At 44.2% G+C, this 16345-nt stretch overlaps 1 protein-coding gene across 1 annotated transcript in view; it reads left to right on the forward strand.

Moving 5' to 3' along the window:
- The first annotated feature begins 48 nt into the window (after positions 1 to 48).
- Positions 49 to 16345, forward strand: part of LOC139413021 (protein TANC1-like) — a 50818-nt gene continuing 34521 nt past the window's right edge. The window contains exons 1-7 of the mRNA XM_071159993.1: positions 49 to 143; positions 633 to 715; positions 3960 to 4178; positions 5313 to 5405; positions 9099 to 9232; positions 10576 to 10786; positions 15775 to 16056. Of these exons, the coding sequence (XP_071016094.1) occupies positions 655 to 715; positions 3960 to 4178; positions 5313 to 5405; positions 9099 to 9232; positions 10576 to 10786; positions 15775 to 16056 (1000 nt within the window). The 5' untranslated portion in view covers positions 49 to 143; positions 633 to 654. The remainder of the gene's footprint in view (positions 144 to 632; positions 716 to 3959; positions 4179 to 5312; positions 5406 to 9098; positions 9233 to 10575; positions 10787 to 15774; positions 16057 to 16345) is intronic.

The following is a 16345-nucleotide window of genomic DNA, read 5'->3' on the forward strand; positions in this document are numbered from 1 at the left end:
TCTTTCATCCATCAGCTCCGCCAACTTCCAGGATGGATCACACAGCTCCGCTCATGCAATCAACATTCCTATAGCTATGGAGGGAAATGCGTTGTTTTGAAGAAACGTCGACGAACTAAACTTGACTCTTCTTTTTTTAACAGGTATATTTTGCTTGTACTGTTACGTGTGAGGTTGTCGGCTGTTTAGTGAGCCAACTTCTAGATGCGTGAAGTGGCCGGGCATGACAAGCCGTTTACATTGTTTAACGTTACAGTTTACGTAATCATTCATGTGCCGCGTCAAAGTTATTGCAAGAAAAACATGTTTTTTTTACTGTATCGTGTATGAATTCATTCGCAAGTAATAGATTAAATAACGGATTTCAGCATGTGCCTCGCATTTGTTTTCAAGTCTAATTGTCTGCTATTCACCTTTGCTAATCTGGAATCCATTTCACATTGAGCTGCATCCATTCATTTGTACCATTCTCCACATGCCCCTTTTTGTCACGTTTCATTCCAGACCATTGTCCATATCCATATCTTCCCATGACTAGTGTTGCCTCATTTAGGAGTATATGGCCATGTTAGTGCAATAGCACTTTTTTTTTGCAGAGGGAATAATATATTTGTATTGACTATTTTTCACAGAACTCCCTGTAATCAGTTGAACATGTTCAAAGCAGTATTTGGGAGGAATAGGAAAGAAGAGAAGAGGAGCAGGAGGGATCCAGGTAGGAAAGAGAACAAACACCATCTACAACACTGCACCCATTACAGTTTGTGCCGGGTAACTAGACACATTTTGACTGACTATAATTGTGTCAAATGAATTTGTTGATAAAAGGCTGGGTTGAAATTCTTACCAATAGGTAACTGATGGATTTCTGGTTTTTCTGGGAGCCGTGGGGATGTTTCTGAAATCTGGGTACTATCTCTGTTGTATCAGTCTCAGAGTAGAAATCGTTTCTAGCGAACTGAAACCAATCCTCGACATTAGTAGCACTCGCCCTAATTGAAGATGGTAGCTACTTGGCTGCTCCGAATTTTTTCGTCCCCGGGTGTTTGACTATAGAGCCATTTCAATTAGCCTAATTAAGGAGTGAATGCTGCCTCCCACTGCTGTAAAATCCTCTCAGACCTAAAGTGTGTCACGAGAAGTTGGAGTGGGTTAAACAAACAGCTCTGACCCACAAAAAGAAGATACTGAAATTATCAATAACTTTTTGGGTCATGAGGGATGTACCCTGACTATACAAAATAGTAAGAACACCTGCTCTTTCCATGACATAGACTGACCATGTGAATCCAGGTGAAAGCTGTGATCCCTTATTGATGTCACTCACTTGTTAAATCCACTTCAATCAGTGTAGATGAAGAGGAGGAGACAGCTTGTGTATGCGTGCCATTCAAAGGGGCAAGAGAAAATATTTAAGTGCCTTTGAACAGGGTATGCTAGTAGATGTCAGGCGCAACGGTTTGTGTCAAGAACTGCAAAGCAGCTGGGTTTTTCACGCTCAACAGTTTCCCGTGTGTATCTAGAAGGGTCCACCACCCAAAGGACATCCAGGCAACTTGACACAACTGTGGGAAAGCACAGTAGTCTAAATGGGCCGGCATCCCTGCGGAATGCTTTCAACACCTTGCAAAGTCCATGCCCTGATGAATTGAGGCTGTTCTGAGGGAAAGGGGGGGTATAGCTTTTTATATAGATTTTTCTTACCAGTTCTAAATAATGTTTGTCAAGCCTCTTTATTTTGGTAGGCTATAATCTATTATTCAGATTGATGCTAGGCCCCGTGTGCTTCCGCTGTGGGGTTGTGCCTCTTTCCAGTAGTTATGTAGCTGCTAGCTAGCTCCATTCTGTGAGGTAACAACAAGGGTGTTGTCAGTATCTCATAACGTGAGTGCTCACCCCTAGAGAAGTCTGGGGGAAATCAGAAGGCACTGTAGACACATGGGTACAAAGTCAGAATATTGCACATGAAATATTTAATGCATCTAATGTTGACGAGCTACAGAACTCAGAGAAGTGTGTCAGTCTCATCTACCATCTACCATTAATGCCTCGAGGTCCTTAGATTTAGTTCAAAAGGTGGACTACCATGCTAATAATGGCATGTACATTTTAATTGTTGGACATAAAAGGCTGTAAAATCACCAGGAAATCATCTCAAAGGGATTTTAATGTAGGAAATCTGTCCCCAGGTACTCCCACGCATAAATAGAGACATATACGACCGTATCCCAATATAATCAAGGTTTGAAATGATTATTTTGTTGTCTAATACTATATCTGTTTGGGATTATTCTAGTCAATTTGTAGTGTACAAATGATTTATAACTATGTTCCGGCCGTCCGTACCATCCGCCCACGGCTGAATGTAATTGGCAACCCCTGGTCTAAGCCTATGGCCTTACATTGTGTGAAGCTGGCTGTGATTGTGTGTGAAGCCTTGAGAAAGAAAGTTGTTCCCTGACTACATGATGAGCAGCATATGTTTCCCATAAGGCCGTGTGTGTGGCCTGGAGGCTCGCTCAGAGGCATCAGAGAAGGAGAATGGAAACTTTGCAGCACGATTAGGGGCCCTGAGTTTATAACTAATTGTAATCAAGTTATAGCAACTCCCTGCCTAGTAATGTTGGTTTTGTCCATAACCTGTAAATTCTGCTTTTTAAGGCTGTGTGTGTCCTTGCAGATTGTCGTTCAAATACATTATATAATGTAGATGGCCATCTGTCTCTCTTCTCGTCATCCACGGGAATGAGGTTACTGTACAAACCATGCTAAATTTCAATGGACTGCTTTAATGTCATTTTGTTGTAGCATTACATACTACTCCAGCTCTGTTAATGCTGTGTTACTATTACACTCTATGCATCAGGCGTAGCCAGTAACTGCAATGCACACGCACATCATTGCACCTGTGCAGTGATTACATTTAGCATAGAGGGGAGACAAAAGAAGAACACACTTTCCTCAAAGGCCTCTGAGCTGCCAGTAGGCGGTCCGCTCTTCAAAGAGCCACTACTAGACTTGAAGAATCGATCCGGTCTCTTAATGCAAGGGGATGTCGTCCACTTATTGTTGCTCCAAAACATGTATTTGACGATCCTGTTTAAAGGGATAACCCACCCCCAGAAATAAAAATCATGAAACCCATGTCAATTTGGTGAAAGCTTATATTCTATCAGTAGGTAAATGTTTTCGTGTTTTTTTTACCCATGATTTAACTTCGAAGTGGTCCATCTGTGAAACCAGGAAGTGGAGTCGGAACGAGTCGTAGCTACATGGTTCTCCTCATTGGAGATAGGGGATAACACACTATCACATTTCATAACGTTTTTTTTGTTGTGCTCAATCTAAACAGTGTACCAAATGATTCAACTCAGTTTCTCTTTCAAGTAGCATCCCACAATGCGCCCTGTCTGTGGGAAAGGTGGGAAAGGGCCAGTGTTGCCATAGCAACATGCTCTGCACTCACTCTAGTCAGAGATGAACTGCAGGTTAATCTCGGTGAGATAGACTCCTAAATTGCTAACTCAGGTTATTTAGGCGATTTTACAGATAGCTAGCTACTTCACATGCTGATATTGACTTTGGTATTATTGTATGTAGATACGTTTGCTAGCTAAATAGCCAGCCAGCCCAGAGAGCATTGCATTGTGGGTTTTGTAGTCGACTTGAGCTCCAACAGATTTCCACGAAGATTTTCACATGCTGCTTACAACCTTGTTATAACGACAAAATGAAACATTTGTTCACAAAAAATATTGTTTTCACATATTAGTGTTGTTTAACACTGTTAATGATAGGAATTCGTGGTTTGGGGTGGATTATCCCTTTAAGTTTCCAGATATACCTTTTCATAGGCCCTATTATTGATTACAGTTTAATTTGTTCTCTCTCTCTTCTCTTTTCTGACCCCTTTTAATCTCTCTCACCTTTCCCACTATATCTCCCTCTCCTCTTGCTAGCCGTAGTTGCTGATTACCACAGCCACAGTATCCAACGAAGTGGTGCTGGTGCTTGGGTGACCCACTACCAGGAGCCTAGCCGTGCCCACCACCCCCACCCCTCAAGGGGCAGGCCGAGGGGGAAGCTGGCTAAGGGGGAGTCCATCTCCCTGCCTTCCTCACCCCTGGTCCATCGCCAGTCCTACATAATGCCCTCAGATATGGGCATCAAGTCCCCAGGTATTGTAACAGCCATCCACCAGGCTTTTGTTCTTCTAATGAACACACACAAACATACACACACACACACACACACACACACACACACACACACACACACACACACACACACACACAGACACACACACACACACACACCACACAGAGGGAAGGGCACATCTATAGATCATCTGTAAAAATGAATATACTTTCATCATTCTCTTTTTTGCAGGTCATCTTGTTCTCGTTGCTATGTTCGTTGCTAGCCTAGCGACGAGTCTCGCTCATAGCATATTGATCACATGTTCTGTTCAGTATCTCCCACGGTTCCGACAGGCTCTTGTGTGCTCTTTGTGGAGATTAGGTTATGATTGCTCTGCCTGGTTTTTAAGCCCAGTGGGTTTATAGCACAGCCAGTACATGCCTAATGATTGATTAAGGGCTATTCACACAGCTAGCACTTTATTTCCCCTGGGAAATATAGGAGATTATGCTCAAAATATCATTGTCAAATGTGCATACTGTCCAGGATACAGGACATCAATAACAACAACTCACTGTATCTCCAAGGACTGAAGGCTGGGGAAGTTTAGAAAGCAAATAAACTAAAGTAACTTTGTCATGAACTTATTGAGTATTTCTTCCATGCGTGATTTCTCAGTGGTATGCCAGGGCTGTGTAGTAACTGGGATTCTACCGCTTACTCACTGACCCAGCGCAGCTTTGGAAAGGAACTGTTTACCTTGTTTGGAAGATTATGCTTGGATGTCTTCAGCGTTTGTGTCTTCGGCATTCTAGCTGAGTAACACTAGGTGGCAGTGCAGTGTGCATCAAGCTGAAGCTCTGAGTTCACTGTAGTGGTGTGGACCTTTGCCTCACACAGAGACACATAAACGCACGCACGCACACACAAACACACACACACTCATGTTGGCGATTTGAGCTGTTATCATCACAGGGATTAGTTTATACTGTACTGCATGTATCTGAGTTCATGTTGGCTCCTCCCAACTGGTGGGAGAAATTCAAATTCCCCACTGCAAATCCCATCTGGAAGAGTTGAATTTCTCTCTCTTGCTCTCGCTCTCGCTCACTTTCTCCTCCCTTTCTTCGTTACCCCCATCTCACTCTCTCTCTCTGCTGCTCTGACTGAAGGTCTGTACAGGAAGCTGGAGTATGTGGAGAGTCCTTATTTTCCTGGAGACGCGTTCGCTTTCACTCTAAACAATAGCAAGACTGCCCAGAGAGGTGAGTGTGAGCGTGTCTGCACAGAGAGTTGTGGATGAGAGATGAGACGAGGGAGGGGAGAGAGAATGATATACAGTATATTTGGAAAAGTAGGAAAAGAGGTACAGAGGATAGAGAGAACAAATCTTCCATAGTTTTGAGTTCTTTGATTTGGTGCCTGCTGTAGTTTTTTTCAAATGCACATGTACAGTATGTGCATGCGCATGTGTTCAATTGACCTGCCAAACCTAAGTGGTGCTGAGGGTAACAGTGTAAATGCCAGCCATCCCCTGCACAGCTGTCTATGTGGAGAGGCTGGGGGCTAGTCCTGAGGCGGAGCAGCCTGTCTCCAGCATCCTCATGTCCTCTTGTTGCCAAGCACCGCTATTCTCCCTCTGCTTCTCATAACCAACGGCGACAGCGGGCTGGTGTGTTTACTGTGTGTTTCAATCATTCCCGAACCCCCTGAATAGACCCTCCTGGGATTTGTCATGCAGAGGTCAGAGTTAGATTGATGAAGCTTTCAATATTGTCTGGTTGTTTAAGTTACGAGGTGCTGTTCGTAATAGTACCACGGAGAGCCGAATGCATAGGTTCACTGATTATAGCTTCCTGACCTCAGGTGGGAAATGAGTTGGGCACTTAGGCAATGGATGGAGACATTGGCTGATAGAGTGCATCCTCAATCTATCTCATTCTCTCCCTTTCTCTCCCTCTCTTTCTCTCTCTCTCTCTCTCTCTCTCGCTCATTCTCTCTCTCTCTCTCTCACTCTCTCTCTCTCTCTCTCTCTCTCTCTCTCTCTGTGTCTCACTCTCACACCCTCCCTCTCACTTTTTCTCTTTCTCTCTCTCGGTTTGTCTTGTTTAGTTTTAGCCACAGTTGTGTGATTTGAGGGTAGCTTTTTAAAACAGTAACCACCATTTCCCACTGCCCAGATAGACCCACAGTGTATCTCCAACAACCGTTATGAATGTAAAGTAAATATAGATCATTGTAATATACATTTACTAACCATTTCCTTCTCATTTGTGCGGTAATTTGCAATACTTCTCAATGTGACGTTTTCCATATTTGCTTTTCTCGTTATGAATTGTAATGAACCCTGAATGGAGCAGAGGTATAATTTTAACGTCATATAAGATGATTAGGTTTGCCTTTCAGAACCACCTTAGCAGACTCAAACAAATTCATGAATTAGACATGAATAGCTGTGAAATGCATTTGAGTGTATTCAGTTTGGTAATGACTTTGACAGGCCACGTCATCGTTCTATTTTTGCACATAAACCAAGAATACGCCTGTCGGATAAGAATGACGAGGGATGAATTTTCACCCGGAATTTAAAAGGTGTGTTTCCTTGAGATGGAGGGTGCAGATGCCAGATCTTGTTCTCGGTTTCGGTGGATCTCTGCTTAACCAAAGTGCCTTACCACTGAATCAATGCTGTTCCCACCAACGGAGGCTGCTGAGAGGAGGACGGCTCATAGTAACGGCTGGAATGGAGTCAATGGAATGGTGTCAACCGCATGGAAACCACATGTACTTCATTCCAGCCGTTATTATTAGCCATCCTCCCCTCAGCAGCCTCCACTGGTTTCCACGTCATTTCAACCCAAAAGTGTAATGTGACGACGTCGAACCAACGTGGAAAAAGTCATCAACTTAATTAAGGGAAGTTCGTCTTTTTTTCACAACTTAGAACTTTAATCTGATGTCATGGTGACGTTTTTTTGTTGTTGATTTCACATTGAATTCACGTTAGTTGACAAGTCAACCAAATATAAGTCAAAAACGTTGAACTGAAGTCTGTGCCCAGTGGGTAGAAGTGTGCTAAGATTTGATTGAACAACGTTCTGCCAGAAAGAACCAAGCGTGCTCCAGCTCCCAGTCTATTGCACAACCCAGTCTGGACCAAAACACTTCAGATCCATGTTTTTCACAGAAAGAGAACGCGTATCAGAGTGATCATTTTGAAGGGAGCTGCTAATGTGACAGCTGCTGTGACTACGGTTGGTTTAATACTTCACTTCCATTAAGCTGGATAATGGAAGGTGACATTACAGGATTAATTTAGTTCAGGTGATACCCCTGTTTTGATTTCTATCCAAGATGGCACCCAACTACCCTGGCATTCACGGTCTCTCTTTCTTTCCCATTTCTAATGTACACCCTTGAATCAGACTCTGCGTTGAACTCTTCTCTGGTTATCTGAACGTACAGGAGCCCCAGTCAGACAGTCCAGCCCCGTGTTCCACCAAGCGTCTGTTTGTCCTTCTGTCTCTCTCACTGTCTGTGATTAACAGCTCTGCATGTGATCTCTGCTGTGTAGGAAAGGTGCCGGTGCCTGCCTTTCATCTAACCAGTCAGCTCGTTTCATCATCGCCCCTTGTCTGAGAGATGGGGGAAGTTGTGACTTTAAGGGGGAGAAGAGAGGAGATATATGCAATAGTGAAGTGGTGGTGGCTGTTTCCTCTTATTTGCTTACTGTGTATTGCATCATTTCTACGGTTCATTGGAGAGAACAATGGATTATGTGGAGGCGGAGAGAGGATATCGACAGTGAGAAGGAAAGAATGGGGCGATCCTGGGGGCTTGAGAGAGGGGGAGAGGGATGGAGGGATACACTCTTAGAAAAAAAAAGGTGCACTCTTGAACCTAAAATGGTTCTTCGGGCTGTCCCCATAAGATAACCTTTTGAAGAACCCTTTTTGTTTCCAGGTAAAACCCTTTTGGGTTCCATGTGAAAACCCTTTCCACAGAGAGTTCTATATGGAACCCAAAAGAGTTCTAACTGAAACCAAAAAGGGTTCTACCTGGAACCAAAAAGGGTTCTACCTGGAACCAAAAAGGGTTCTACCTGGAACCAAAAAGGGTTCACCTTTGGAAGCTTTTTTCCCAAGACGGATTGAGGGGAGAGATGGATGAGAATGTGTCTAAACCCAGACGGGTTGAGAGTAACTAACGCCCAACAAGCTGTGTCTCGGCCCTCCCACATTCCTTCCCTTCTTCCTCATCTCTCTCAATAGGAGCTCCGTTTCCTAGACATCATCATATTCTCCAACTCACTGTTGTATGTAAACAGGATATAGAGGTGCCGTGTTGAACCCCCTCGCCTCATCCTCCTCTGCGTCTGTACAGTGGTGTAGATGACCTAGAGGTGAAAGGTCGTGGCATCACGCCCTTCTCAGTGATGTATCGACGCACCCTATTGCTCAGCTCAGCCCGATCTGGCCGGACAGGGCAGCCAGTGCCAAAGACGACGGTGCAAAGGCGCCTGCCCTCTACCGGAGGCCAGGGCTGAGCTGAGCTCATTGAGATTCTACGCCTGTCTCCTAACCAACCGGGAGCGCTGAGCAGGCACACACACACACACATATGGACACACACACACACACACACAGAGCTGCTTCAGTCGTGCAGCCAGGGACTGAGAAAGCCACAGCCTCTTCATTGGTAATGAGGCCGACCGGCACTGCTGATGCTACTGCTGACCTGTGGATGCATACATTAACCTCTCCTCCATCGGCATAGTATACATAATCCTCCATCCAATCGACGTAGCCAGGTAGGAGGAAAGGCAGGAAGGTTTGAACTGAGCTGGACTGAGCTGGACTGAACTGGGCTGAGCTACAGAACGCGTGTGTTTGGTGTGGTCACGTCGTGCTGCTCACAGCGATCCGCTCGTCTGTCATCTCTCTCCATCTGTCCTCCAGAGCTGCACGCGGAGCTCCAGCCCAGCTCCTCCTCCTTCTCAACCCAGGAACTGATGACCAGGCTGGGCTTCTTACTGGGAGAAGGGACCCCAGCCTCGCCTAGCACCCCCATGGAGGACTGGAGGGAAAAGAAGGTATGTGAAAGGAAAGATGGTGGGAAGGATGGGTAGAAGGAAGGAGGGAGAGTGACTGAGAAAGTCAGATGTCAGAAATATGAAAAGGAGGCTTGTGTGTTTTCTTTGCAGATGAAGTGAGGAGTTTTTGTATGGTTTCTTTAATCAGATTTCAAGGCAATGTTTTGTATGATAACCAAGATTGAGAGTTTGTTTTGGTTAAGCTGCACATTTAGAAACTACAAGGTAAATGACCAGTTGAAAAGAAAACCCGAGGCACTCTTGTCTTAATATTTGAAAGCATATACTGTAATGTCATTTTGTTTATGGAATGTGTACGTATGTAAGGGGATGTCAGTTGAATATCTTGCTTTTAATCTTGTTGCATTGGCTCGCCACATGCTGTTGAGCCCGCAGGAGGTTTATATACTGTACTGTATCATTCTATCACCGTTTGAGCATTGCCCCACTTTCCTAACCTCCTTCCTCCACCTGAGCTCCAGATGGAGCCAGTTTTATGGAGACAATGTGTCGGCTGTGAGCAGTGTACCGTGTCCTGGTTCAGATAAATGATGGGGTGGTAAAGTGGGAAAAGCACTGAGCTGAACGTTCTCTAACGTTGCAGAAACGCTGGGTGCTGGGGTGAGTTGAGACATATAGGATCTAGGAATGGTAGGGTTCGGGTGTTGTTGGAGACATATGAAGAAGGATGCAGATATTGGGGTTTGGGGACATTGGGAGGAGAGGGGGATATTGACACACACACACACACACACACACTTACTGTATATACAATGACCTATATACCATGCATTAACCTGGGGACAGCTGGAAAGGATGCCAACAGGGTCTATACCTCTGATAATACTTGTCCATAGACAGAGCTTTAAATAGAACACCTCTTTCTCTCTCTCACTTTTCTCTGCCCTTTCTCTTTCTATATCTCTCTTCTCTTGCCACCCTTTCTATCCAACTCTCCTCCCTTTCTACCTGACTGCCCCCTCTTTCTCTCTCTCACCCCTCTCTCACCTTTCTCTCTCTTTCTCTCTCTCATCCCTCTCTCACCTTTCTCTCTCTTCCTCTCTCTCATCTCTCTCTCTCTCTCTCTCTCATCCCTCTCTGCCTATCTCTCTCTCTCTCTCTCATCCCTCTGCCTATCTTTCTCGCACTCTCTCTCTCATCACCACTCTCACCTCTCTCTCTCATCCCTCTCTGGCTCTCTCTCTCTCTCTGTCTCTCTCTCTCTCTCATCCCTCTCTGGCTCTCTCTCTCTCTCTCTCTCTCTCTCTCTCTCTCTCTCTCTCTCTCTCTCTCATCCCTCTCTGCCTATCTCTCTCTCTCTCTCCCTCTCTGTCTGTCTGTAGTGTAATGTCTCTGGCCAGGCGGTGAGCCCATGCTCCACATTGACCTGCAGCACTACGTCTCCATGCTCAGACAGCCCCTGCTCCACCATGGGTAGTAGCAGTACCGGGGGGCCCTGTCTCCCCAATCCCAGCCCAGGTGGGACCCTCCTCCGCCCCAGTCCCTGCCGGAGCCCAAACTCCACACTTGAGAGCCAGGATAGCGGAATCATAGGTGAGTACTTATATAGACCATCATCACCATAGTTGGATCAATTTAAATTCAGATATTTTCTTCTCACCTCCTGATAAATAATTGATATGTGCTTTTTAGAGCACCTACTCATTCAAGGGTTTTTCTTTCTTTTTAGTATTTTCTACATTGTAGAATAATAGTGAAGACATCAAAACTATGAAATAACACATATGGAATCATGTAGTAACCAAAAAAGTGTTAAACAAATCAAAATATATGTTATATTTGAGATTCTTCAAATAGCCACCCTTTGCCTTGATGACAGCTTTGCACACTCTTGGCATTCTCTCAACCAGCTTCACCTGGAATGTTCCCACATATGCTGAGCACTTATTGGCTGCTTTTACTTCACTCTGAGGTCCGACTCATCCGAAACCATCTCAATTTGATTGAGGCCAGGTCATCTGACGCAGCACTCCATCACTCTCCTTCTTGGTAAAATAGCCCTTACACAGCCTGGAGGTGTGTTGGGTCATTATCCTGTTGAAAAACAAATGATAGTCCAACTAACGCAAACCAGATGGGATGGCGTATCATTGCAGAATGCTGTGGTGTGCTTTGAATTCTAAATAAATCACTGACAGTGTCACCAGCAAAGCACCATCACACCTCCTCCTCTATGCTTTACAGTGGGAAATACACATGCAGAGATCATCCGTTCACCCACACCATGTCTCACAAAGACACCACGGTTAGAACCCAAAATCTCCAATTTGCACTCCAGACCAAAGGACACATTTCCACAGGTCTAATGTCCATTGATCGTGTTTCTTGGCCCAAGCAAGTCTCTTCTTATTATTGGTTTCCTTTAGTAGTGGTTTCTTTGCAGCAATTCAACCATGAAGGTCTGATTCACACAGTCTCCTCTGAACAGTTGATGTTGAGATGTGTCTGTTACTTGAACTCTGTGAAGCATTTATTTGGGCTGCAATTTCTGAGGCTGGTAACTCTAATGAACTTATCCTCTGCAGCAGAGGTACAGTGCCTTGCGAAAGTATTCGGCCCCCTTGAACTTTGCGACCTTTTGCCACATTTCAGGCTTCAAACATAAAGATATAAAACTGTATTTTTTTGTGAAGAATCAACAACAAGTGGAACGACATTTATTGGATATTTCAAACTTTTTTAACAAATCAAAAACTGAAAAATTGGGCGTGCAAAATTATTCAGCCCCTTTACTTTCAGTGCAGCAAACTCTCTCCAGAAGTTCAGTGAGGATCTCTGAATGATCCAATGTTGACCTAAATGACTAATGATGATAAATACAATCCACCTGTGTGTAATCAAGTCTCCGTATAAATGCACCTGCACTGTGATAGTCTCAGAGGTCCGTTAAAAGCGCAGAGAGCATCATGAAGAACAAGGAACACACCAGGCAGGTCCGAGATACTGTTGTGAAGAAGTTTAAAGCCGGATTTGGATACAAAAAGATTTCCCAAGCTTTAAACATCCCAAGGAGCACTGTGCAAGCGATAATATTGAAATGGAAGGATTATCAGACCACTGCAAATCTACCAAGACCTGGCCATCCCTCTAAACTTCATGATTGTGTCCCACTTGTTGTTGATTCTTCACAAAAAAATACAGTTTTATATCTTTATGTTTGAAGCCTGAAATGTGGCAAAAGGTCACAAATTTCAAGGGGGCCGAATACTTTCGCAAGGCACTGTAACTATGAGTCTTCCATTCCTGTGGCGGTCCTCATGACAGCCAGTTTCATCAGAGCGCTTGATGGTTTTTGCGACTGCACTTGAAGGAACTATTCAAGTGCAAACTATTCCGTATTGACTGACCTTCATATCTTAAAGTAATGATGGACTGTCATTTCTCTTTGCTTATTTGAGCTGTTCTTTCCATAATATTTTTTTCAATCCATTATTTTACCAGGTAAGTTGACTGAGAACACGTTCTCATTTACAGCAACGACCTGGGGAATAGTTACAGGGGAGAGGGGGAATGAGCCAATTGTAAACTGGGTATTATTAGGTGACCGTGATGGTTTGAGGGCCAGATTGGGAATTTAGCCAGGCTACCGGGGTTAACACCCCTACTCTTACGATAAGTGCCATGGGATCTTTATTGACCTCAGAGAGTCAGGACACCCATTTAACTTCCCATCCGAAAGACGGCACCCTACACAGGGCAGTGTCCCCAATCACTGCCCTGGGGAATTGGGATATTTATTTTTTAGACCAGAGGAAAGAGTGCCTACTGGCCCTCCAACACCACTTCCAGCAACATCTGGTCCCCCTTCCAGGGACTGACCAGGACCAACCCTGCATAGCTTCAGAAGCAAACCAGCAGTGGTATGCAGGGTGGTATGCTGCAGGGTGGTATGCTGGACTTGGTCTTTTACCAAATAAGGCTATCTTCTGTATACCACCCCTACCTTGTCACAACACATTAAGAAGGAAAGAAATTCCACTAATTAACTTTTAACAAGGCACACATGTTAATTGAAATACATTCCAGGTGACTACCTCATGAAGTTGGTTGAGAGAATGCCAAGAGTGTGCAAAGCTGTCATCAAGGGGTATATATTTGAAAAATATATTTAGATTTGTTTAACACTTTTTTGGTTACTACATGATTCCATATGTGTTATTTCATAGTTTTCATGTCTTCACTATTATTCTACAATGTAGAAAATAGTACAAATAAAGAAAAGCCCTTGAATGAGTAGGTGTTCTAAAACCTTTGACCAGTAGTGTATATGGAAGAAGAAAAAAAACATCTCGTCCTTCCATTTGTCATCTATATATCTCAATAATATACAGTTGAAGTCGGAAGTTTACATACACCTTAGCCAAATACATTTAAACAGTTTTTCACAATTCCTGACATTTAATCCTAGTAAAAATTCCCTGTCTTAGGTCAGTTAGGATCACCACTTTATTTTAATAATGTGAAATGTCAGAATAATAGCAGAGAGAATGATTTATTTCACCTTTAATTTATTTCATCACATTCCCAGTGGGTCAGAAGTTTACATACACTAAATTAGTATTTGGTAGCATTGCCTTTAAATTATTTAACCTGGGTTAAACGTTTCAGGTAGCCTTCCACAAGCTTCCCACAATGAGTTGGGTGAATTTTGACCCATTCCTCCTGACAGAGCTGGTGTAACTGTGTCAGGTTTGTAGGCCTCCATGCTCGCACATGCTTTTTCAGTTCTGCCCACAAATTATCTATAGGATTGAGGTCAGGGCTTTGTGATGGCCACTCAAATACCTTGACTTTGTTGTCCTTAAGCCATTTTGCCACAACTTTGGAAGTATGCTTGGGGTCATTGTCCATTTGGAAGACCCATTTGCGACCCAGCTTTAACTTCCTGACTGATGTCTTGAGATGTTGCTTCAATATATCCACGTTATTTTCCTACCTCATGATGCCATCTATTTTGTGAAGTGCACCAGTCCCTCCTGCAGCAAAGCACCCCCACAACATGATGCTGCCACCCTCGTGCTTCACGGTTGGGATGGTGTTCTTCAGCTTGTAAGCCTCCCCCTTTTTCCTCCAAACATAACGATGGTCATTATGGCCAAACAGTTCTATTTTTGTTTCATCAGACCAGAGGACATTTCATCAAAAAGTATGATCTTTGTCCCCATGTGCAGTTGCAAACCGTAGTCTGGCTTTTTTATGGCGGTTTTACAGCAGTGGCTTCTTCCTTGCTGAGCGGCCTTTCAGGTTATGTCAATATAGGACTCGTTTTACTGTGGATTTTGATATTTCTGTACCTGTTTCCTCCAGCATCTTCACAAGGTCCTTTGCTGTTGTTCTGGGATTGATTTGCACTTTTTGCACCAAAGTACGTTAATCTCTAGGAGACAGAACACGTCTCCTTCCTAAGCGGTATGACGACTGCGTGGTCCCATGGTGTTAATACTTGCGTACTATTGTTTGTACAGATGAACGTGGTACCTTCAGGTGTTTGGAAATTGCTCCCAAAGATGAACCAGACTTGTGGAGGTCTACAATTTTTTTCTTTGTTTGAGTTCTTGGCTGATTTCTTTTGATTTTCCCATGATGTCAAGCAAAGAGGCACTGAGTTTGAAGGTAGGCCTTGAAATACATCCACAGGTACACCTCCAAATTATGTCAATTAGCCTATCAGAACCTTCTAAAGACAAAACATAATTTTCTGGAATTTTCCAAGCTGTTTAAAGGCACAGTCAACTTAGTGTATGTTAACGTATGACCCACTGGGATTGTGATACAGTGTATTACAAGTTAAATAATCTGTCTTTAAACAATTGCTGGAAAAGTGACTTGTGTCATGCACAAAGTAGATGTCTTAACCGACTTGCCAAAACTATAGTTTGTTAACAAGAAATGTGTGGAGTGGTTGAAAAGCGAGTTTTAATGACTCCAACCTAATAGTATGTAATCTTCCGACCTCAACTCTATCGCATTACTCTCATTGTCAATAAACCTGATTAAGATAAGGGCCTCAGCACTGACTGAAGAAATAGAGATAGATGATACTTGTTTCACCTTGCTTTGAGTTCTCAGTCAAGTCTTTCTCTCTCCCAACTCTCTTTCTCTTTTTGCCTGTGCCACTTTAGTCGAGAGTCTTCAGGTCCCTCTTGACAAAACTGGGACGTTGCTGTCTTTGCTGCGTATGGGTCTGGACTTTCTAAAATAGGACATCTTTCTCCCTAAATAGAGCTTGTATTTCTAGGTAAATACAAAAGGGCAAGGGGTGCAGAGTACAAGCGTTTGATTGTGTTGATGACGATGTGTGACTGATGCCTCGCCACTGTTGATGTGACTGATGATCGGACTCTTACTCTTTAACTCAGTACAGTGTCACTGCCAATAACGTACCAGACTGGAAATGCACAGTGAACTGATCTAAATGACAACGATTCCTAACTTGATCTCATCCCAAAGGCCTTTAGTCAACCGTTTGGTTTTGTCGTTTGTAGTCACCTTACCCCCTGTCTACTCCCTCTGTGCCTCAGCTACCATCACCAGCTCTTCTGAGAATGAGGACCGCGGCGGTTCCACTCTGGACCTGAGCAAAGATGGCAGCCAGAGGGCCGCTGGGCATGGCGGGCACAGAGGCGACTACTGCCCTCACGTCGCCAAGGACGACCTGCCAGGGCCCAGCGAGGCCCTGCCCAGGTCTGAAGTCACCATCCTAGGGGAACCCAGAACTCCGCCCCCAGCCAAGAGGCCCCTCCCACAACGCCACACGCACAGCACTTCTTCCCTTGTGATGCCACGCCCTAACTCTGTGGCAGGTGAGTGGCCATCTCATGCCTCTTGACTGGTGGTGTCTCAACTAGTCTCCTTCCCTTGTGTCCTTTCCTCTATGATTACTGGCCTAGCAGGGCATGATCGATGAAAGCAGTACGTTGGAGATCTATCCAGTCCTTTTACCTTTTAGCGGTGATGAGGGAAAGGAGATGAGGAAAGGAAAGGCCATGAAAGACAATCAAAAAGCTCTACCTTGGCCAGGTGTCTAGAACCAATCGTTCTTTCCTCCATTCATTTGTGTAGCTAAAACAGCTGTAGCTGTAGCTTTTTCTG

The sequence above is a fragment of the Oncorhynchus clarkii genome, chromosome 7 (assembly GCF_045791955.1).
Source record: "Oncorhynchus clarkii lewisi isolate Uvic-CL-2024 chromosome 7, UVic_Ocla_1.0, whole genome shotgun sequence".
NCBI classification, from domain to species: domain Eukaryota; kingdom Metazoa; phylum Chordata; class Actinopteri; order Salmoniformes; family Salmonidae; genus Oncorhynchus; species Oncorhynchus clarkii.